General features: G+C 32.0%; 1 protein-coding gene and 1 pseudogene across 1 annotated transcript; one reads left to right on the top strand and one right to left on the bottom strand.

The window, feature by feature from the left end:
• The first annotated feature begins 1,495 nt into the window (after positions 1-1,495).
• On the top strand, positions 1,496-2,684 carry LOC107260999 (annotated as a pseudogene).
• Positions 2,685-3,918: 1,234 nt separating this feature from the next.
• On the bottom strand, positions 3,919-21,365 carry LOC8281615 (probable LRR receptor-like serine/threonine-protein kinase At1g05700). Its single transcript, XM_048378349.1, is given in 19 exon segments — positions 3,919-4,270; positions 4,461-4,716; positions 4,836-5,069; positions 5,171-5,301; positions 5,394-5,666; positions 11,278-11,432; positions 12,664-13,062; positions 13,181-13,370; positions 13,462-13,524; positions 13,638-13,764; positions 18,238-18,467; positions 18,665-18,810; positions 18,938-19,018; positions 19,094-19,165; positions 19,264-19,335; positions 19,443-19,578; positions 19,660-20,135; positions 20,219-20,768; positions 21,076-21,365. Coding segments are annotated over 19 exon segments (3,972 nt in total). The 5' UTR covers positions 21,263-21,365; the 3' UTR covers positions 3,919-4,076.
• Positions 21,366-25,140: the final 3,775 nt, after the last annotated feature.

Here is a 25,140-nt window from a genome sequence, read left to right as displayed (position 1 = left end):
AAATTAATTTAAATAATTTCTTTTATATAATCCCACATCATTTTTTTTTATTTTTTTATTTTATTTTATAACCACATTTATCATTGCATTTTTAAACTTTTTATCTTTTTAAGTAATTAAAGGATAGAAATCTTATTTTCTTATTCATACCACTAAAAAATTAAAAAGATAAACACTATTCTCTCATTTTTTTCATTTCATTACATTCACATTTGAAAAAAAAAAAAGTAAAAATGTAATACATTCCTTAATATCAAGATAAATGATGAATTAGAATATATTTAATTCGATTTATTAATATATTTAATAATTAATGATTAATAATTAGTAGTTAATAAATTAGATTCTTTAATAAAATTTTATTAGCGTTTATTGTAAGAGGAAAGGTCACAAAAAAAAAAACCCTTCTGACATTTAAACAAACAAATGGATTGACCCTAATTTACTTTTTGAAGTAAATAGTAGAAGAAATATGTTTTTTTGTCCGTTTGGCACCTAATTAGACCGCAAAAAATAACTCTCGTTACTTGCTGACGACGTGACAGTCTTTTTGACTTTTCATTAGAGTGGACCCACTTTGTTTTACATATGTTCACTTAGAAATGACAAAAAAAATAAAATAAACTGTTTATATATATATATATATATTTTTTAATAGCAACGCTCTGGCTTTCACCATCTTCCTCGCTGTTGCATCTGTACTAGTAAAACAGAAAAGAAAAGAAAAGAAAAGCAATTGAAGTAGAAGAAATGTCATAAATGAACCTGTAATATGCATTAACAAGGGAACAAGAACCATTAGAGTCCAAAAGCAAAGGAGTAGTGTTGTCTTGCGGTGAAAGACCAATTCCGGAGGCCGTGAATATGACAAGAGTTGATGGTTTGGGAATAGTAACCAACATAGTAAAAGTGGGACAAATCGGACGACAATAAAGCAGCCTGAGAAGATGGGATTAATAAAGTAGAGTGATTGTCGGTGATCGGTGAGATTGTTGGGTTTGTTCTTCTACAATCCACTTATCAAAATCAATTAATGTTTTTTCTTTTCTTTTCTACAAAACCCATTTATCAAAATCAATAAACTCATCAATTTACTTTCCTTTGCTTTTCTGTTCTTTAATGAAAATTGAATAAAAATAACAATTAAAAGACTGTGCGTGTCTAGTTATGCAAATACAAGGGATAATTTGTTCTTGATTTGTTGTTATGAAAATAAAAGAAAACAAAAGAGGAGAAGATTAAAATTGGAGAAAAAAAATGAAGGTAGATAGAGACTTGAGATCATATAATTATTCTTTTTCTTCTTTCTAAGTGTTAAAAAGAAGAAAAAAGGCTTAAATTTACCCCTAACGTATAATTATCGGTGTAAATTGGTCCTCCAAATATTTTTTAGTCAACTGCACACAATATCTCGCCAAACATAGTTTTTAAGCTCCTCTTTGGAACGGAGCTGAAGAACGGAAGAAACTTCTGTTAAGTGCAACTGAGGTGGCAAATGGTAAACTTTCCATCACCATCTCCCATTCTCTTTCATCACTTTCCATTTCATAGAAAGTAAAGAATCCTAAATTAACCAATTGATTTCAATTAACCCTAAATCTAACTCAACCTTTCAACAACAAAATTCTAGTCAAAATTCTAAAACGGTAAAACCTCAGCCTCCTCTCTCAATAAATTCGCAAACTTTCTCATTTTCACTTTTCCCACTACATTCCTCTCCCCGTTATAAAAACACCCACCACCATTTTTTACAAAGACCCCATAAGAAAAACCCCAAAATCCGATTAAGAAAGATTTTTTATTATTATTAAAAAAGCCCACCACCGCTGGACCACCGTCTCAACCGCCGCTGCCACTATAAAAAAAAAGTAGCTAAATCGGCTCGTCCCAAGTCACGCTCTGGCTTAACAGTCTTAGTCACTGGTGCTGCTGGTTTTGTAGGTACCCATATGCCAGTTGCGTTAAAACGTAGGGGAGATGGTGTGCTTGGGCTTGATAATCTTAATCATTATTATGATGTTAGCCTTAAAAGCGGTAGACATAAGGTACTAGAGAAGTCTGGGATTTTTGTAATTGAAGATGATATTAATGATATGGTATTGCTGAACAAGATTTTCGATACGGTGCGTTTTACTCATGTAATGCATTTCTAGCTGCTCAAGCTGGTGTTCGTTATGCAATGCAGAATCCAAAGTCTTATGTCAATAGTAATATTGTTGGCTTTGTTAGTTTACTTGAGGTTTGTAATTCAGTAAACCCACAACCTGCAATTGTTTGGGCTTCTTCGAGTTCAGTTTATGGATTGAATCTCAAGGTGCCCTTTTCAGAGAAGGATAAAACTGATCAACCTGCAAGTTTACATGCAGGTACGAAGAAAGTTGGAGAGAAAATTGCTCATTCGTATAATCATATTTATGGTTTGTCAATTACTGGTTGAAGGTTTTTTACTGTTTATGGACCTTGGGGAAGGCCTGACATGGCCTATTTCTTTTTCACGAAGGACATTTTGAAGAGGAAGGAGATTGGTATCTTTCAAACAGCTGATGGAAGGAGTGTAGCAAGGGATTTTACTTACATTAGGGTTAATTGAAATCAATTGATTAATTTAGGGTTCTTTAGTTTCTATGGAAAGGAAAGTGATGAAAGAGAATGGGAAATGGTGATAGAGAGTTTACCATTTGCCACCTCAGTTGCATTTAACGGAAGTTTCTTCCGTTATTCAGCTCCATTCTAAAGAGGAGCTTAAGAACTCTGTTTGACGAGATATTGTGTGCAGCTGGCTAAAAAGAACTTAAAGGGCCAATCTGCACCGGTGATTATACGTTAGGGGCAAATTTGAGCATTTTCCCTAAAAAGAACGATTTTTAAAAGACTACTTAGAAACGTTTTGACAAAAAATAAAAAGACTAGAAATGTTAGAAATAATTCAATAGATCCATTCAAACACAAAGAAAAATATACCAGTTTCTTCGGATATTGGTGGTATTGTAGAGAGAAGGAGAGGAGGGATTGGAGGAAAAAGTATTTAATTAATGTGACACTTGTGGTGAATTTTACTTTTAATAGAAAGTTAAAAAACAAGGTCACATCATTTATAGCTAACGATAGTTTATAGTTTTTGCCTAATCGGTTGCTAAAATGACACAATAATATTTGTTATCTACTCCAAATATATTAGAAGTCAATTCGCTCCTAAGCTTTAATCTTATAGTAAGTTAGAATGGACCTTTTCGCAAATGCTGTCCAACTATTAGAGAATAACATAAGCTTACAATTCTTATATAACCAATCAGCAGCTCTATTAGTTGATCGACGAATAGCACAAACAAAAGCCTGATCAAATTGTTCCAAAATCTGTCATAACATTTGATATAAGAGATACCATGTCTCAAGCAACTTCATGGATATCTGAATGCACAACACCGGCCACACTTTTCGCATCAGTTTCAAAAACAATCCTTTTTACTCCAATTGACTGAGCATAGAGGCAAGCCTCCCTAAGCACACCATGAAAGGGTTATTAGATCTAAACTTGAAAGAGAGATGAATTGATTTGCGTTATTGATTACAGATGATGGATATTAGTCTGCTAGATTGTTTATTAGATGGATAGAGCTTCCTGAAAATTTGAAACAAATTATCAATACAGTCACATTAATGCAAAGTGAGAAAGGTGTATCTGAAATCTATTGAATGGCCATCTTGGCATCTGAATTTTATTTTAGTTTATTCGAGATTGGAACTTGGCATTCATTTTTATGAATACCAGTTCTTGTTGGATGAAATCTGATGCCTCCATTTTCAATTTTTTTTTTCTAAGAATGTCTCCACTTATATCTTACTAGAAGACATTGAGCTTAACCTTAAACCAATTCTGAACAACTGTGCTTGCAAAAATGATCCCAAGAGGAGAAAAACTTTGCAATGAACTTCTCATTATTAATAGAAAATGATATTTCTTTTCTTAGCTACATAAAAATCAAGACAAACTCTTTCAATAATGTTTTGATTAAGACTGAAATTGAAAGGTGATAGCACACTGGACGGACATTTTTACACTTATAAGTACTAAGAAATCAAAGGAGGGCGAAGCCTTGAGTAATCAATGCATCTGCAAGAACCTGATTAGCAGCCTGAGAAGGATGAACACTGTCCCAAAACACATACTGGGTTGCATTGGAACACGTGCCTGGAGACTTTGGATTGCACAACAATGATGTTGTTTCTACTGTTCCTGTCCCACAACAACCTCTTGCTGCTTCCACAAAACCTACCAAACATTATAATAAAGGTTGTTAACAGGTTCCAATTCTCATATCATTACCACTGGTACTGCAATTGTCTCCATGATCCTTTAATATTTGGGTTTGAAATGTAATTCTAATTCCATTTTGGCTCACTAATCGATTGAAATCCAATTAATTAAAAAACAAAGTGTTCCTTTTCTCGAAGTTTCTTACCATAATTTGATGGGGATTTAACAAGGTCGTAGAGTGGCTTGAAGATGTCAAAGACAACAATCTTAAGACCAGGAAGCTGCTTTTGGAGATTTGTAGCAGCTGAGTTGACCTTCTTGTTAAATTGCTGGGCATCTGTATTGATCCTGGAAACACATCCACTCTCGTGAAATCCAAATATGGTGCGAGCTGCAGGAAGGCAACCCAATGGTGGGAGTGAAGTTACTCCAATTCTCCTTGCCCCCAAGCCATACAAATCCTGTATATCAAACAAATTTCACAACCCATTATTTACATTCCATTTCAGTCATAAAGTTTGCACTGGAATTCACTTTCCATGTTCTGCACAGAGCTGAGATAATAAATAGCAGTGGATACCTTAACAAAGCTTGAGAATGAACTGACGAGGAATGAGCCATACTGATCAGGAGTATAGAGTTTATTAATCCAGGGATTTACATAGTAATTCTGGAGGAAATCACTACTTCCTGCACTCAATAAGTAGAGTGCATCCTTGACAATCGACGCTGATTTGCTGCTACCAGCAACCTTGGCGAGCTTACTCTGGTATTCCCTAAAATATTGCAACTGTTGAGACAATGGAATTGCATGCTGCACAGATATTGTTAACATTGTTAAAAAAAATTAAACTTCTTTATTGCAGGGTTAATCATGTTAAATTTCAAGTATTGTATGATAACATAAATACTTACATTTAACATGGCAGCTTTTTCATCATAGCCTGATGCAGCTGATGCAAAGTTAGCTCCAATAAGAAGGTTTTTTCCTGATGCATCTGGGCTAAGATATGCTGGTGCATAAGTTTTGAATCCAAGAGTCTCAGCTGCCACAAAAACAAAATATCTGCTTAGATGCAGAATTAAAATTTTAAAAGGAGAGTAAATGGCTAAATTAGGACGAATGATTTGTACTTACCAGTAATATCTGTGGCTAATTTCCCATTGCAGAATCTCCCTGTAGGCTTATGGTTGACAAAATCCCTTCCATAGGGAGGGTAATTGGCCTTGTAAATTGTTGGGAGATAGTCATTGTTGCCAACATCTACAGCTGAATCACCAAATGTAATGATGGCAGGAACAAGAGTATCTTGTGCATACCCGCCATCTAGAAATGCAAAAGCTAAAGCAAAAACTAAGATCGCTGTTCTAGAGCTGAGATCCATTTTGCTATAACAAATTGTGTTTTGTTCTCACTTGAGCCTTATAGAGGAAGTTGAAAATGACTCAACTCGAGTAGCTATTCAATGAAGGAAGATGGAAGTTGAGTATGGCTAATAAATGAGAGTTGTTCAAGTAGCAACCTAGCATTCATAGCACCACATCATACAAGGTGCATATCACTGCCAACATATGCTTAGTTGTTTCTTTCTTTTCTCTTTAGAGATCTTCCCTTTTGCATGTAAATGCGTTTTATTTATTACCTATCCATTACTTCTTCTTTTTTTAGTGTTTTAGAAACTTTGGAAAGAAAAGATTTAATGTATCTGAATCCCTAGCTTTTGCACTACAAGCTGCACTCAGCTGCTGCTATCTATTCCTCCAGAAATTTTAAGGTAGACTATATTTACCATGTTATACATAGACACATCAAATAAAAATGAACTACATCAATAAGCAAATCTGCGTCACCTTTTAAAGGCAAAACGATTCCATATATCCTGACTTTTGATCATTTTCGCGAATCTACCATCACCTTTAAAATTTATCAATTTAGTCCACCATCTTTGCATATTGTATCATATCTAACCATAATCGTTTTTACGTGGCATGCACACGTGGCTTATTTGTTTGACTACATGGCTTACAACTTAAAAAAGCTCAAAACTCACCATTTTATACTTAAATAAAAGGAAGAAAAAACTATCCCAACTACAACGACCTTTCACCATTTGTTTCAAATATACTCTCACCTTATAATTTTATCTTTTTGGTCCATCATCTTTGCGTTCTATATCAAATCTTTCCAAGTTGTTTCAGACATGTGCCTATGATGATATTAAATAAATTCAAACAAAAATAACATTAATATCAGACAAAAATACTACAAAAAGCTGTTTGAGTCAATATTATCTGCATTATATATGTTTGCTTAATGAACCTAAATAAAAAACAAATGCTTTAATGTTGTTTTTAGTACACATATGCACCATATAATATTAAGGCAACTTCTTAAACTTCTGAGAAGGCTTTGGCATAATATGCCGCTCATATAGAACGCAAAGATGATGAACCAAAAAGATAAAATTATAAGATAATGATATATTTGAAAAAATGGTGAAAGGTAGTGGTAGTTGGGATGATTTTTTCCTTTTTTTTATTTAAGCCTAAAACGGTGAATTTTGAGTTTTTTTAAGTTGTAAGCCATGTAGTCAAACAAATAAGCTACGTGTACATGACATGCTATGAGTGGCACACGCCAAAATGATTGTGGATAGAGATGATACAATATGTAAAGATGATGGACCAAATTGATAAATTTCAAAAGTGATGATAGATTTGTGAAAATGATCAAAAATCGGAATATCTGGAATTGTTTTGCCCTTTTTAAATAAATATCTATAGTTAAATTTTAAAAAAGATCACTCTACTGATTGATTTAATGTGTTAATAAATAAGGTGCATGGTAGACATAATAAATCTAAAAATTTCTCTTCATAACTTCTTCTTTTGGTGGCAAAATGTCTGACAGCTTTGCCTGATATAAATTTATACTTTGGAGGAAGATCTTTACACTTCACTGACTTGTATTTGCACTCCATTTAAAATACATATACCGAATACGTCAAAATGCATTACAAATATAATGGGTAGAATTCAAAACCTCCACCCGTACTTTACCAGTAAGAAAGAGTAGAAAAGTCATCCGCAATGAAATCTTGTATGCATAACTAATAAAGGAAGAAGATGGTAGTTGGCGGTGATAAAGGATGGAGTGCATTATAGAAGACCAGTTGCATGTGCAGAAGTTAATAGGGGTTGGTACATGTTTTAGCCAACTAGTCACGTGAAGGTTTTCCATGTCTAATGTAGAATCATTGGCTATAAACCATGTATACATATATTTTGCAAATGCACGTAAATTATATGAAAATCTGGTCGCTTTATATATAAAAAGAAATGGACGCAGAGCAAGCTCCAGTTTATATGATCTTTATACAAAATGATTATATTATTAGAAAACTTTCCATCAGACTTATCATTCATCAATAATTATAAGCCTGATTTTTCAGTTAAGTGATATTGTCGATGAAAGAGACCCAATCTCTATTGATTTCAGTTAAGTGATATGTTAGACAGAACTAATGATTTCTTAAACTGGAGTATATACATAGAGAGAGATTGGTCAAAGTAATTGCCATTTTCAACTGGGTTCCTATCTCAATCTTGGTGTCAGCAATTGAGCCAGACCAGTCCCTTTGATATTGGAGCTTATCCTGTCTAATTTCAAATTTTAATAGAAATTTCTGGCGCATAAGGCTAGAAAAGAGAGATGAAGTATGTTTGTGATTCTTGAAACAAAATTAAACAAAAGTACAGTAAATAGTTGTGGAAAATAAATGATTGTCGAGATTTCAATGTTTGTTGCAAACTCTTTTGATCACTCTGAGTCAAAGAATTCACGAGTCGTGACAATAATTAAATTACAAATGAGGTCAAACGGTGTTGAGCATACATTCACAAACCCTATACTCTCATCCATTAATGTTGTTGTGGTCCATGGCCTGAAATCCAAAACCATCATAAATGAAAAAGACTTACTTTGAAACCAAAAAAATTAAAAGACTGATTTAACTTGGAGCAGTTGGGTCTCACTATCTCAGTTTACCTTGTCGTTGGCATGTGCCAGGTTGGCTCTTGTTTGTGAAGGCTTGAAGGGTAGATTGTCAGGGCCATAAATGCCCCGCCTTACCTGGCTGAACGGATTACCAAAGGTCCAACTATTTAATTTGTAATCCGTATGCCTCGAATCGACCAAAATGTAAAATTGTCTACCACCCTCGTTATAACAAGGAAATTAAGATTGTCCAAGTTAAATCAAACACATAAATTAAAATGAAGTGGGATATCTTAGTGACGATGAGGAGTATCGTAATATATTATATACTACTAGCCTTTCTTATAATTAATATATCCGGTGAATTAAAAGTTTAATTAAATATTATAATTTTTTATTTATTAAGTTCACAGTGGACGAAAGCTATAAAAAGCAGTCTAATATTAATCTATTCAAAGTAAATTATATATATATATATATATATATATATATATATATATTCAAAATTGATAATATTTCGAAAAGATAGTTTATTTTCAATTTATACCAAATTAGAAAATATAGATATTTTTTATAGTTAATGTTATTAAAATTTATTACTATTTCTCTAAAATATCTTTATTAAACTTTATATAAAACATACAATTTTAAAGTATAAAATGTAAGAATTAGATGCATTTAATAATATCTATGTCAATTGGTGCATAATGTTTTCGATGATTAATGTAATTTGGAACAGATTAAGAAAGAACAAAGAACTGATTCTTTTGGACAGACGGATAAAGTAAAAGAGTTATTATAACAATGCAAGCTAAATACTTAGTTTTTAATTTATTTTTAAAAAAAAATACTTAAATGATTGCCATGAAAAAATTATGCTCTTGAAGAGTTTTTACAGCGCCTGCACCTTCTTTTAATTGATTATATAATTTGCATTCTTATCAAAGAAAGCAAATACAACTTTTATTTGTATTGAATGATTTTACACTTTTTTTATTTGATGAGTTGATAACTTCTATTATGAAATTAAATTCATCAAATCGAAATTAAACAAATGAGATTTTGGTATTGGTTGAACTTTTACCCCCTTCTAAATTGTTGGATTCTTTTATTTATTAATAATGTGTGATTTCTAATACTATGAGAGTATTCGAGCCCAATAAATGAATTTGACTTAGATCTGATCAATATAAAAAATGACTAGCCACTTAATTAATTAGGATTTTATTTTTATAAATTGTTGATATCTCTTATTATTTTAATAATGTGGAATCTTTAATATAAACTTTCAAATTTACTTCCAATGATAAATGTTAAGATAACAAACATTAAACACTATATTGATTTAAAATTCATTAAGAATTTTATTTTCAAATGAATTTGTATATTTTATATGTTAGATAATAACTATATAGTTTACTTCTAATGGAAAAATACCGCATTTAGAATAATTAACAACAGGAAAAGAATTCATAAAAAACAGAAAATATGAGAAAATTGAAAAAAAATAAATAAAACTAATCTTATAAAATATATTAGCTTACTAATATAAAATCCATATAAAAATTCTATCTAATAATTACAACTTAGTTTAATCGTGATAAATTCTATGAAATTTATGGATTAAATTTCGAAATAAATTTTTATTTCAATCAGATATGTTAACTCGATTTAGAAATAAATTTTATAAATTATTCATTTCAACCAAATATAATATATGAAAAATATATATGGAAAAATGATATATAAATAATTAATATATTTTAAATATTCTTATATTCTTTGTTTCTCTATTAATTTTTAGATTTTTATCTAATGATCCAGGACGTAATTCCGGACGTGAAGAATAAAAAAATAAAATATATAAAATTAAAATAAAAAAAATAAAGTTATTTACGCAACCGGTAGCTTCCTGCCGGGCTGATATATGGCGGTTTTGTCAACGAACGCGTCTCAGGCCGGATTGACTAACCTATAATAATTAATTTAAAATTTCATTAATTATACAATAGGAATGAAGCTGATTTCTCAAAAATTATTAATTAATAAATTTATTAAATGTAAAATATAAAATATAAAAGAGTGGAATGTTTTTTCAAATTTTTAGCAGAATCCAATTGAACTCAAATATAGTACTTTCCGAAGAAAAAATACAGTTTTTTTACCACCAAGGTTTTAGTGATGGCAGCAAAGCATTTACAAGAATACACAGAGGAAAAAAAAGAAAAAAGAAAAAAGAAAAAGGAAAAAGCATATTGTTAGCATGGAAAAAGAAGAATTAAATTGCAGGATTCTTATTTCTCATCAAAGAAGTGGACAGATAAAAATCTTTCAGGAGCAAAATGTCCTATTTTTCGGATTAGGATTAATTCACAGGAAAACGATTGTTGCCAAAAGGTGGACCAATTCGCAAGCAACCTGTTCAATGGGTTAAACTTGGCAAAATGCACATGCTGGAGATATTCTGATCTTTCATGGTTAGCTGGTACGAAACTCATCGCATTAAATAGTATCCCGAATACCACTACTTGCCTATGGTATAAATTTTGTATTTTAGTAGAGATTGCAACTGCCTGATTGTCTGGTCGGGTTAGGCGATGAGCATTGAGCAACAAGCCACTCTTTCATGTCTTTATCAGATGATATGATATGACTAGTGGAATATGAATATTCATATACCCCGTTGAAACCTTCAATTTCCTTTCTTACTTGTGAAAGAGAAGAAACATGGAAGTTATTTCACCAATTCTGATAGGATCTATTTTAGTTATGTTGGAATTTTATAGAATTGAGAGTTCAACTGTAAGAATTTATGATTTCCATCAAGAACCCTCAAAATTAATCTAAAATATCATAGAGCTCAAGATGATTATATTTAATGGTTCCAAATATTGATACGCAATGGAGAACAAATTATGGGGGGAGTTTCCTACTTGCTTTACACTTACATATCCATGTAACACAGTCTAAAAGAGACAGGAAACTAACCTATATATGAATATACAATATCGACCTCAGTAATTACCTAGCACTGGGATTGATATCAGTATCAGGCCCCAGGTAGCCATTGCTGTAGCCAAGCATTCTTGCAATTCAGCCAGCGCTTGACTCATGTCTGGTCTCTGGATCGCAGAGTTCGGTACACAGGACAACGCAATCTCTACGGTTTTCCAGGCAGATCTATATCATTCAACAATTATAAGCTTGATTTTTCGGTTAAGTGATAATGTCAATGAAAGAGACCCAATCTTCATACCCTGTTTTATGCGGGAATAAGGCAGAATTAATGACTTCTTTAACTAGAGTATATAGACAAATTGAGATTGGTCAAAGCAAATGTCATTTTGAACTATGTTTGTGAAACCTAATTTAATTCTATATCTTGAAAAAAAAAAAGTAAAGTAAATAGATGGGGAAAATAAATAATTATCAAGATTTCAATATTATTGCAAACTATTTTTTTCTATCGATTTTGAGTCAAAGAATCGATATTCATGAGTCGTGACAATAATTAAATTACATATGAGGTCAAACAGTGATGAGCATACATGGTCACATACCCTATACTCCATCCATCTGCATTTCAAGCTAGACGGAGCCACTCCAATTTACTGTGATAAAAGCTCTGCAATTAAACTCTGAAAAAATCATGGCACGAGCAAACATAATGATGTAAAGTATCATTACTTAGAGACTCACAGTGGAAGGGACTATGATGTTATTTCCTGCAGAAATGAAGATCAGGTGGTAAATTTATTTACAAAACCCCTCAAATTGAATGTCTTTCAAAAGCCCAAAAAGTTACTTGGAGTTTGCAGTTTGGAGAACTTTGTTTGACGAAGTATACAATGAAACTAAAGTTCATAAATTCTCAGTTTAGGGGAATAAGTAATTTGTTTCTGCACGTTATTTTACTTGGTCAAATTGGTCCTAATCTGTTGGATTTAGTTATTTACTGTGCTTTGCTGTGTAGTGGCTATATTCTTGCTTATATCTGCTGTATAATTGCCTATATAAAAGCTTCCTTGTTCAATAAATTTCATTCAGCAGAAGCAGTTTTTTCAACTTTAAAGTGCACTAAATTTATCTTTGCAACAATTTCAGAATTGCTACTCCAAGAATGTGTAGAGAGGTCTAGTGCTTGTTTCTTGGGGCAACAGCCCCTGTTTTGTAATAAAGAAAATGTAGTTCAAAATCTAGCCTTCTACAGGCATGGAGCCAGAGGGTACATTTCTTCCCAAGAAACTAAAAGGGGCATAGGAAGGTTTTCTGGTTTCACAATGTATTATTAAATGTTGCAGGTCACAAATATTAAATCATTAAAACTTTCTAGCTGAATAACAATAAGCTTGTCTGAAGAAAGCAAAGTTGATGGAAATTTTAACAGAGAAACAGTGTAATTAATAACTACCTAGCACTAGGGAAGCTCATCTCAAGTGAATTACTCAAAGCCATGGTGATGTTTTGTGTCCTTTCAGGTCTTTCAGATACCATCTCCACATCCCAGCATTCCTTTAGTTCTGCTAGTACATGATTAATGTCTGGCCTTTGTGCTGAAGTTGGCGGTACACAAGACATAGCTATCTCCACAGTTTTACAAGCAGAATTAGTGTTGAATTCACCTTGTAACCTTGGATCTATGATAGCAGTAATATCCCCACTTTCAATTAGAGGGCCAACCCATTGAACTGTGTGAGTGCTGTACTCTTGGTCTCTTAATACCACAGGCTTGCCAGTAAGTAGCTCCAATGGAATTACTCCAAAGCTGTAAACATCACTTTTCTTATTTAAGTTTCCTGATGCATAAAATCTGTACATAGAACATAATTAAATTAGATTAGCAGAAATTAAGATCAAGAGAACAAACACAAAGCCTTAGATCAATGTGGGTGAAGTCTAATGGACTTATATGAATATATAACACTTACTCAGGATCGACATATCCAAATGTGCCAGCAGGACAGGTTTTTACATGAGTGTCTCTCTCAGTTGCGAAAACTCTAGACAACCCAAAATCAGATATCTTGGCTAATAGGTTATCGTCCAATAAGATGTTTGCAGTTTTCAAATCTCTATGGATTATTGGTGGTCGGCAACCATTATGCAAGTACTCCAAACCTGAAACTTCACAAGCAAGTTGAGAAAACTAAAATAATTGAACGAAAAAAGAAATAGAATCAAAGAACAATTATTTATATCAGAAATGGACCCTGCGCTGCATCTAGTGCAATTCTCAGTCTATTCCTCCAGCTCAAGATACTGGTGCTTGAATCTGCAACCAAATATATATCTCATCAATGTTCCTAAGCATGTAGGTGTATGGTGTTTAAATGATAAAACGGTTAGGAAAGCTGAAATCGCATATGAACATGGAATTGTAATAACCTCATAAATGCCGTCGCAAGTTTCCATTTGCCATGTATTCATAAACGAGTGCCATATTTTCTTGCTCATCACAGTAACCAATGAGTGCCACCAAGTTTCTGTGATACACTAATATTAAAAGTTCAATCTGCAACAAAATGCTACTTTGTCTTAGCTGAATAAAGATTGTTTACTGCATAGCTTATGTTTAACGAATCTTGAATAGATGAGGACCATGGCTGCATTTATCTAACCTCTGATTGAAATTCCTTGCAGCCTTGGGTTGATGATTTAGACATCTTTACAGCAACTCGAGTGCCATTTTGCAGGTTGCCCATATCAACCTTTCCAAATCCCCCTTCTCCGATAATGCTTTCAAAATTATTAGTAATTATAACAATTTCAGAGTATGCAAAAGCTGATTCTTTGATTTAAGGGATAATTTCCTTTTGGAATACTGCGCAATTGTTTCTGCAGCAAGGAAAATAAATAAGAGATATTTAGTTCAAGGAAAGGGAAAAATTTAGTGCAGAAATGCATCAATGAAAATGTCATTTTTAGTAAAGAATTGCACAAAAATATCAGGATTCAGAAATTTAAAAAAATCACCTCCTTGTCCTCTCATTCTCCAACGGATAGCTATGATGCAGAAGAGTAAAGCCATAATTGATACAACTGATGCAGAAATGGGAACAAGAAAATTGGGCCTCCTTTTGTGACAGGAGTCCATTTGGCATACATTTCGAATTCTGTTCACACTAGATTAAGGAAACAAAATAAAGACATTATCAAATGCCATATAAAGTCCTCTAGTTATGATCAAGTGCACTGTACACCTAACGTTAATGTAATTTAGTTACTTAAATTTAGAGTAAAAGTAAATGGAACGACAGATATATTATCAGTACTCTCTTTTTATTATTCAAGTTTAGTAGATCAAACCTGAGCATTAATGTTCCATTTTCAGACTTTTCCAAGAGAACTTGGGGAATTGAACTTGTGAGATTGTTCCCAGATAAATTTCTGCATGCGAGGAATGTCAGCTATAAATCACCTATGTATTTTATGGTGAATATTTTACTTCTCTAAACCAAAGCTAATTAACTTACAGAACCCCTAAAAGTTCAGGCACTACTCCAGTCAACTCATTATTTGATAAGTCCCTGAAAGAGCAGAAAAGAGTAGAAATCTTAGAAGAAAATCATAGAATAAAGACACATATTTGCAATGGCGTTGATGCAATTAATAAGGTTTCACATATTAACCATTCCATAAATTCCAAATATTAGCACTCAGTTACACAGTAGTTTATCGAAACTATGTGTTTAGGAGATGAGCAAACTCCTTTAACTCGACGCAGAACATTGCTTCAAAAAATAAGAATTTTTATTATGTTAAAATTTTATTCCACTTAAATTATATTAAAAAAAAATAGAGCAAATAAAAGAATATTAAATTGTTATTTTAACTTGTACTAAAAGTAAAATTTTACTTTGATTCGATAATTAAATTAATTTTGAACAAATTTAATGTTTGATTATAATTTTAAATTACCAGTTTAATTTTTCAACTAATATGAAAGAATAGTAATTAATTTTATTAAAAATCAAGATGATTTTAATATAATAAGAATTGTAGAAATCAATTTCTATATTAGACAAACATAAAGGATTTTTCCTTAGAAATGGTAGTTGTTTGTTAAAAATATATATTATATTTTAGTGTACGGTAGATTAAATAAATATTTAAATTTGTAATTTGTGATCGATTGATTAATAAAAATTTAAGAAGATGGAGCTTTCTTTAAGTTTTTCTTATTTGGACATTTGTAGTAAATTTATGGTCACTGAATTAAAATAAATAAAAGAAGAAATTGCAACTCCATTAAATAAAAAGATTATGAATTTGACAAAGGTGTTTTTGGAGGATGATGTATATATTTATTAAATTTTGTATTTAATTTAACTTCAAATAAAAAATTTAAATTTATTTCATTTTAATTATTTAATTTAATTATATTTAAATTAATCATTTCAGAATTGAAAACTAATATATAGTAGCAAAAGCAATAAAAAAAGTAATTATTTATATTATTATGCAATGTGATATATAATCTGTTGGACTTTTTATGGAATTTACATTTCATAAATTAGCATCATTTATTGTTTAAGTTATCTATTGTGTTTTTTCCCACTACCATTAACAAAGGAAATCTTGCAAATTGCCGAATTGCTTAGGAATATTTTCTTTCTATAAACCAAAAAAAAAAAAAAAAAAGGATTTAGATTATCAATTGCATTGTGCTGTCATTTTTTCTTGCCTTTTCTTTTCAAGTGGAAAGTAATAAAGGGTTTATTTATTTATTTATTTTTGTATAAATTCCAATCATTAGTGTATGTGAAAACTACTACCTCATGTTATGTGGCCATTTATGGCCTTTCTATCATATCATTTAGTGATGTCGGAAAACCAGCTTAATTAGGAGGTTAAGACAAAGTGGAGGTAAGTAAAGGGAATTTAGCCATTAATCTCATTATTTGGATTAAGTTTAATTCTTTTTATTTATGAATATTTTGATTCAAACTTTTTTACATGTTTAGTTTTAATTAATTATATTTTTTGACAACTAAATTTAAAAAGAGACTGAACTGAAATTGAGTGACAAAGTTAGTGATGAAATTGAATTTATTCCTAACTAAAAGTGAATACAAAGAGAGGAAAAGAAAAAGATTTCTTTTCTAGACAAAGGTTTTATTTTCAATATTACTTTCTATATATCTTTTTACTAAATTATAATATTTTAGAATACAATGTTTATCCTAATAATATTCTCTATATTGCTCTCTAATTAATATTTTATTTATAAAGTAAAAAAGTAAGTAAAGACTTCTAATAAAATGATAAAATTTGAGAAAATAATTATAAAATATATATTTTTTGTCTTTTATTTATATAGAAAGTGGCCCTAACTGCGGGGCAGGTTTAGAATTGGATCTAAACCGGCCCATATTAGTAACACACCGAACAAAATTTCGTTCAGTTTTGGTTTGAATTTAAATTATAGATAAATCAATTTGATTCCCATTTAAAAAAAATATATTTAAATTATAGATAAATATTTAAAATTTTTCATAAAATATTATAAATGAAAGTCATAATTTTTTTAAAAATCATTTATAAATTCATTAACCTTGTAAAAATCATTAAAATTTTATGAACACTGTAAAGTCTACGTCTATAAATATCAATAAAAATCTTACTCCAATACACATTCTACGTTCTCAATTTTCAACAAATATACATGAAAAAAGAAAACTGATTACAGAACAAATTTCGTCTTTACCTTGCTTCTGGACCCATTTCAGTCTCAAGATCCACAGCAATCATTTCAAAAGAATTGCTTAACCTCATTGCTTGTCCCTCCATTCTACAATTCTGTTCACGTGCAATTTCTGTACCCAAACACTCTTTCAATTCTGCAACCACATGGTTCATTGTTGGTCTATGAATCATGATTGGTGGAACACATGACATTGCTATCTCCATGAATTTCCAAGCAGAATTTGTATCAAGTTTTCCTTGTAGCCTTGGATCGGCAGCACTTCTTATATCTCCTCTTTCAATGAAAGGCCTTACCCAATGAACAATATGGATGTTCTCATCACGGTTTCTCATTATTGCAGGCTGGCCTGTGATTAGCTCTAAAAGAACAATTCCAAAGCTGTACACATCGCTTTTCTCTGTTAGCCTGTTGGATGAGTAATATCTACCAATCCAAGAAAACAAAATTGTGATATCAAGTCATAGACTGTCAGGATTGGAGCATTAGAGGCTCCAATACCATGTAAAAGAAACTACTTAACCTCTTAAGTTTGTAAGTGAGACTCCAAGATATATAGTTTAAATATCTCTAACAAATAGAACTAATAGAAGGCATATATAAAGGCTTAAGGCACATGCATAGGCTTACTCTGGATCAAGGTAGCCAACAGTCCCAACAACTGCAGTTGACATATGACTCCTGCTTTCAGATGGGAGACATTTTGAGAACCCGAAATCTGCAACTTTTGCCTGCAAATTTTCGTTCAATAGAATGTTGGCGCACTTTACATCTCTATGAATAATAGGTGGCTTGCAACCATGATGCAAGTACTCTAGTCCTGCATGATCAATTTTAGATTATGTTAATCTTCAATATGAAGAGCACTAATGCGAAGCTCAATTTAGCTTTAGTAATTATGCTTATTGACCTTGTGCTGCATCCAGTGCAATCTGCAGTCTCTCTTTCCAAGTCAAAGGCTCAATTGATTTGTCTGCAGCATAAGCACAAATTTAGTATCAGGAACTTTTTGAAATTGAAGATTGATTAAGCAACTATGCAGAAACCAGAAAAAGAGTGAATACCTGATAGATATTGCTCCAAATTTCCACAGGCCATGTACTCATAGATTATCCCAATATTAGTACCTTCATTACAGTAACCAATAAATGAAGCTAAATTCCTGTGATGAACTCTCATCAACAAATGAGCCTGTCAGCAATAGTATTCAATCAAAACCATGTCATACGTTGATGTCTCATAATATCACTTGAGTTTGAGATTTTAGATTTAGTTTCATACCTCAGTTCTAAATTGATTAGACCCCTGAGCTGATGTTGCGGATAGCATTTTGACAGCAACTTGGGTTCCATCAGTCAAGTGGCCATGATAAACTGTTCCAAATCCTCCCTTCCCAATAACTGTGCTAAAATTGTTGGTAATTCTGACAATCTTAGCATATGTGAATTGTCTTTTGTCCGACTTTAAGGATGATCCTTCTTCTTTCTGGGAGTTGACAGACCTTCGCGGAACTTCATAGAGTATTGCAATTTTGTCATTAGTGTTATAACTATTTATCAATTTATTAGCAACTCCTTGAATCGTGATCTGTTCTAAATTTAGTTACCATCTAACGTAAATACCATCATGGAGATGCTACTGAGATATGGCGATCCCTTCAGAAGAAAAAGGAAAAAAAGAGATACAGTTCATCGGAACATATAAGCACCTTTTCTCCTTTTGTATCTCCACAGGATAATCAGTGCCAGGAAGATGGCTGCTAGTGGAACCACGGTTGCAACTATTGGAACAAAAACACTTTTCTTCTCCTTTTCGCATGTGGACAACAGACAAAGCTCGGGATTCCCGTCCAATCTATCATGATATTGTAATCTTTCTTAGGGAAAATGGTCAAGGCAAAGAACTAGAAAAGGAACTTGAATTTAAGCAGAGGAAAATCAAAGGGGAAAAAGAAGTGTGAACCATCAAATTCTATGTGAACCTTAATAATACTGACTGATTGTTGGATTTTTCCATTAGAGCTGAAGGAATCGAACCAGAGAGTTTGTTTCCTCCTAAATTCCTGCAGTTTTAGTTAAATTGATCTTATTTGCCTTCTAAATTATACATAGTTATACTTAAAGCCTTAGTAACTTACAGAATCTTTAAATCTGGCAGTTGTGACAGAAATTCAGGCACTGCTCCTGTTAGGCTATTGTTTGACAGGTCGCTGAAAAATCAAATAGAGGAGAAAGGAGTCAGACTGGTTAGGATTTTAAATCATATTCAAACGACAAAATCCAGAACTGAAGGCAATTTTCTACTTACAGGTGCTGCAAGAACTTCAGATTGGATAATGAAGAAGATATCTGCCCTGTTATTCCAATTGATGATAAATTCCTGAATGCAATTATCTTAGTAAGTGTTAGATTTATTTTCAAGGTCATAACAGTTCGTATCATTTTCTTTCCTTATGATCTTCATCCAATCCAAGTTTAAGGACTCACAAAGAGATAATTCTTGGAGGATCATAGCCATTGTCGCTGCAATTTAGGCCATCCCAAGCTGGAGCAGGCAGACATGGATCTCCTTGCCAGCCTTTACCGACATTATAGCTCGACATGATGTCCTCAATAGAGTTAGCTATGGTTCAAAATACAAGTGTCTCAAAGTTTTAACAAAACGTATATACACCACACCACTGAATTATATCAAGAAACGTACCGTCTTCTTGGTATGTAGGTTGCTGCCAGAATTCGTTCATCAGATATATTTCCATTGCATTCAGAATTGGAGGAAGGGTAGAATTTGGCAGCTTATTAAGAGAGATGCTAATCTTGGCTCCTCTCATTGGCTGCATGGTGGATATAGTCATCGACTGCAGGTACTTCAAAACAACTCCTTCATTGAACAGCTTACCATTCAATGCAATGTTGAATCCTCTATATTGATTTCTTTGAATACTTTCAACTTCAGCGAAGTGCATGTAAATGTAGAAATTCATATTCGGAGTGCCAATGTCAAACTCGAAATTTAGTGATTCATTAGCATTCATTGGCTCGACAGCAGTTTGCATCACCTTTGAAGGTAAATTGAAGTCGGTGGTCTTAAGGGAATCAACTGCAAAGGAAGTACTCAATGCAGCATATTGAGGGCAGTTATAAGGAAACCATATACGATCGTAAGCATCATCATGGTACCTGAGTCGGGCATCAAAAATCAATCTTGGTTAACCAATTCATGTATTTGATCAATGTGAGTGAACTATGAGTTGGTAACCAACCTTACTATCTCATTAGTTGTCGAGCCAAAATCCAATCGCTGGAATAGAACTAATGATCCGGATTCAGTTCTGTAAGTGGAGTTATGGAAATGCCTTAGCTCGAGAGCTGATATGAAAGGGGTTCCTGAGCCAGTATTTAGGAGACAGACATATATGTCATTCAACGCTGGGACATGTATGATCTCCTTAATTACCACATGAGACGCATTATCAAACTTCACCGTATCCCACAAATTAACTCCAAGATATAAACTGAATTGTGGCAATTGATTCAGATTATCATAATTTCCATACATGAAGGATGCTCTAATCAAGTAGATACTAGCTTTGCCTTCTGGTGGTCTCAGGGTATAGCAGTTTCTGATTCCTTGAGAAAAACTTCTGACAGTCATCAGGGATACTGGAAATTGTGCATCAGAACTGAAGTTTGAAGATATTTTCTTATTCACTCCTGTATTAGTATATAACGTATCTGAAATGTAATGCATGCCAGTTTTTACTTCGGTAGAGCTGGAATCTTCTGATAGTCCACAATCAATGTTTATGGAGCCTGTAATAATTCTGACAAGCTAATTAGGAAATTTATGCTAATTTAAGATTGTCTGCGAACTTCAAAATGAAAATCTTCTTGGTTTTGTCTCTTTGGTTTTCTAGTAAATAAATATTATAGCAGCTACTTTCAGTTTCCGTTTCAAGTTTATGAAACAGATTAACTACAAGATCTTTCAGTTTTGTAGAAGGTGTCATGGAACAATGTGAAACAGAATAAGAATAGAGTACACAAAGTTAAAAGAAAAAGGAAAAAGACAAATAAAATCGAATGTAAATGAATTTTTTTACGGGAAATAGAGATTTACCAGCTATATCATCTAGTTTCCTTCTAGTATGCATTTGAACGATAGATTTAGCCTCAGAATTCCTAAATCTTGAAGAACCAGATGCCATGACATTTGTTTCTAAGCAAATAGCATATACTACTACAAGCAAGATAAACCTCATAAAAGAACTACAAGCCCGTATTCCTTTGGATTTCACAACCATCATCTTCTTCGGGAAAGAAGAAAATTTGTAAGAAGAGAATTTGTAACCAGATAAGGTTGCAGTGCTTGCAAAAGAGAGACTTGAAATGACACCAAAAGTACATGAACCAAACAAGATTTAATCTCCAAGAAGGCAAATAATATAAAAAAGTAGCCATTGAAGTAAATCTTTTCCTTGTGCATTAAAGCATGCATTCTTGAAATGAAAGAGACCAATACCAACTAATATAAATAGCCATGGGCCTGACCACTTGCACAGTCTACAGCTTGTAGATGTGATTATAATGGGACCGGGTTCAAGCCTGAAAAGATTGGCTTATTATCTTAAAAATTGAATTTGAACAAATTAAATCAATACTTCTATGTTAGCCATTTCAGCTTAATATATTCAATAATTTATTTTACTTTAATTTCTTTTTTCATATTTCATCTTTCCTTGAATTTGCTGTCTTAATATTTATAGGACGGATGGGTGATCACAGAAGGAAAATTAATTCATTTGATAGTCATAGGTCATAACTGCTTGACAGAAGGGAGAGAAAGAAAAAGCAAATTAATAACAAAAAAGAAAAAAATAAAATAAAATCTGCTGAGATATTTATTGATCAGATAAAATGTGCATTAATGCTTAATTTGAACAGAGTGTTCTGATTCTCAGATTAAATACAAAACCAAGAAAAAATATCTAAACCTCAATTATTTATACAAGAAGAAATATCTGGAATAAAATTCAATACCTATGTCAAATGTTTCTATTAGTTGTTTTTCCCTTTATTATTTGAAAAAGTATTGATAAATATTTCGTTACACTCGCTATAATTAATAATGATATTCAGCTTACTAATATTGATGAGCAATTACGAAAGGAACTCAAAACTTAATACTTTTCTATTTTTCACAAATGAAAATCCTACATGCCACCCCAACTCGCTTTTATTGTTGATTAATAACATTAGTTGCTTGATTTGCTTGGAAAAATACATAACTAAAATCAAAGCAACAATGAAATAAATTCGGCAAAAGTTTTCCCTTTTTTGTTTGATTTTAAATAATGCTAAGAACAAGAAAATATCTCTCGAGATAAATCATTTTATTCAGATTTATTTGATAATAGCTAGGCGAACAGGACATGCTTTTCTTTATTCAGTACAATATGATTAAGTAATATAATATATGCCTCAAAAGCACGAAAATCACAGGTAAATAGTTTCATGGAGATCCATTTTTAGAGTAGTTCACAGCACTCGCAACAGGCAGTTGGGGTTGCCGGAGCTTTGCAGCAGACACAGTGAGGACATACGATCTTTGATCCACCAATATTATGTGGCATGCCATCACCACCAATTCCTACTGTAGAGTAGAATGTAAATTAATATCAATCAAGGTCTTTTATATCTCTCCTTTTATTAACAGTTCTTATATTGATTAGTCAAGATCAGAAACTCTAGGGCCATATAATATAGTATTTTGCACTTGGTTTGGATGAAAGGTTAATAGAAAATAATCCGAGTTTAATGGGGTAGGAAAAAAGAAAAGGATTAAAAAAATGATTTAGCTATCCCTTTCTTATTCCTATAATTCTTTCTTTTTCGATATTTTAGAGACTTAATAATTCAAACGTAATACTGATACTTCATAGCCATATCTTGTTACAAAAGCAAAAAATTCATCAATATTGATAGATGACAAATGAAAGAACTTAAACTTGATGCGTGATAAATGGCAATCAATTCAGTGTTTTCATTTACATATAAGAGATTATTTAATCTTTGCTTCTTTTCTTTTCATGGCGTACCAATTAACTAATATTCTTTCTCTTCTATTTCTTAAGACTCCCGAAGTAAGTGTTAATAGATATTTGTATATTTTGCCAAAAACGCAGAGATGGAGATGGACTTTACCTCCACTACGTGAATGATATACGGCTTTTGATCGACCAAGCCACACTATCTCCACCCATTGCTACAAAGACAGTAAAACTACCGTCAAAATCTTTTTCTATCTGTTTGTTTAGTTATTTAATTTGAAAAAGAAAAGATGGAATATATATTATTTACCTCCACTTCTCTTGTGAAAAATTGCAACACATGGAGACGAAACCAAAGCAATGAAGAGACTGAAGAGCTACCTGCAGCCATTGATTAAGTGATTTTATGATCAATTTGATTAATTGAATTTGTTAGTTGCTTATGGCGATTGTTAAGTATATTTATATAGGAGTTTTTGAGCGTTGTTTAGGCCCTTAGTGCGCATTATGTTGCTACTGCACAATTGGTTAAAATTAGTCTTTCAACTGAATGGGGTTGAAATGTAAAGAAACTATAATTCCTTTTTCTAAATGTATTCATAAATTAATTTAATAATTTACAGAAGCGGATCAAATTAATCATCTGATCCAGGACTAAAATCACAAGACGAAATTGTCTACAATCCATATTATAACTCTTTTTATTTTCTGTAGCATTTTTTTCTTAAAATGTGTGATAGAAATTATCTTTGACTTGATTTTGTGAAAGGAATACATGAACTTGACTTTTTGTTGACAACTGATACTTATACAGTTTTGTTATCTTACATTGCCGGATAGAAAAAGAGTTGACAAAGTTAACCGGAAAAAACAGAAAGACTTAGGTTACTTTGTCAACTTGAGTAGTGTTTCCAAAGGGAGATCTTTCCCTCTGAAAAAAGGAGCCTAATGTGTGCCTTTTGAGGCCCTAGAATTAGGTCAAAAGGGCCCTTTCCAGGCCGATTGATAAAAGCTTTTAATTTTCGTTTTAGAAGGCATTAAAGATTTCTTTTCAAACCTTGTTTCCTGAGCAAATCACTTTTTCTGAATTGAGTCCATGGCGAGAAGTTAATTTTTCCAGGCAAGCATCATTTCCTTCTGTGTCTCAATATGAAAATAATGTTTCATAAATAACGGCAGTGTGTTTCCTTCTGTCAATCATATGATTTGAAAATATTTTGCATTTTCATTTTCGCCTTTTCACCCTTTTTGTTTTAATCTTCCGATATCCTTTTCAGTTTTCACCTAGTGCTCTAAATAAGGTGAGCGATTGCATTGTTTAATCCAATTTACGTTATTGTTAATTCCTAAAAAATATGGTAAAATCTTAAACTATTAGAAATTCTATTATTAAGAAGGATATCAAAATCATATTGTGTAAAAAATATATGATCATTATATTATATGTCCAATTTATTGTTAATCAAACATGTTGCGTATATATTTCCTTAAATAAGAAGTATGGTTTCAAATTTCTCTAATAAAAGAAAATATAATGAACATACAAAATCACAAAACATTATGATAAAGGACTAGTTAAACTAATTTCCAAACGACTCCAAATTTGGAGGACAAATTGACATTCTAGTCCTCTATTAAATACTAGGAGCATTTCTTTTTTCGAAATGATTGTATTGTCGATTCCACTGCTCCTAACTTTAATAGGTGTTTCTTTTTTATTATTAATTTTTTTATATTTGTCTCCAATTGTGTATTGTAACTAACACCCCTATTCCTAAGAACTGAAAATTCTCGACTCTCAATTGTTGTATTATAATTTCATCAGCAGTTTAGACATATTTTTCAAGTTTAGATATTACCTCTCAATTGGTATATTACAATTTTTTTTGGAAAGTTCTTTACCCAGATGTGATTAATATATCATAACTAATAAAAAATGACACGTATATATGAGTATTATATATTTTAATATTGGATAATTGATACATTATTTAAAATTAATAAATATGTATGAATCATTTATCAGTTTTGATGTATAGAGAGAGAAATACATCAGACCTAATAAAAAAAATTTCATTTTTTTCTCCTTTTTGTTCAAGCTAATTGCAGGTTAGACCGATATGGCTTATAAGACT

This window comes from Ricinus communis, chromosome 8, assembly GCF_019578655.1.
Source record: "Ricinus communis isolate WT05 ecotype wild-type chromosome 8, ASM1957865v1, whole genome shotgun sequence".
In the NCBI taxonomy this organism is placed as follows: domain Eukaryota; kingdom Viridiplantae; phylum Streptophyta; class Magnoliopsida; order Malpighiales; family Euphorbiaceae; genus Ricinus; species Ricinus communis.
The sequence above is the reverse complement of the archived record's forward strand: the minus strand, read 5'-3'. Positions and strand labels throughout refer to the sequence as shown.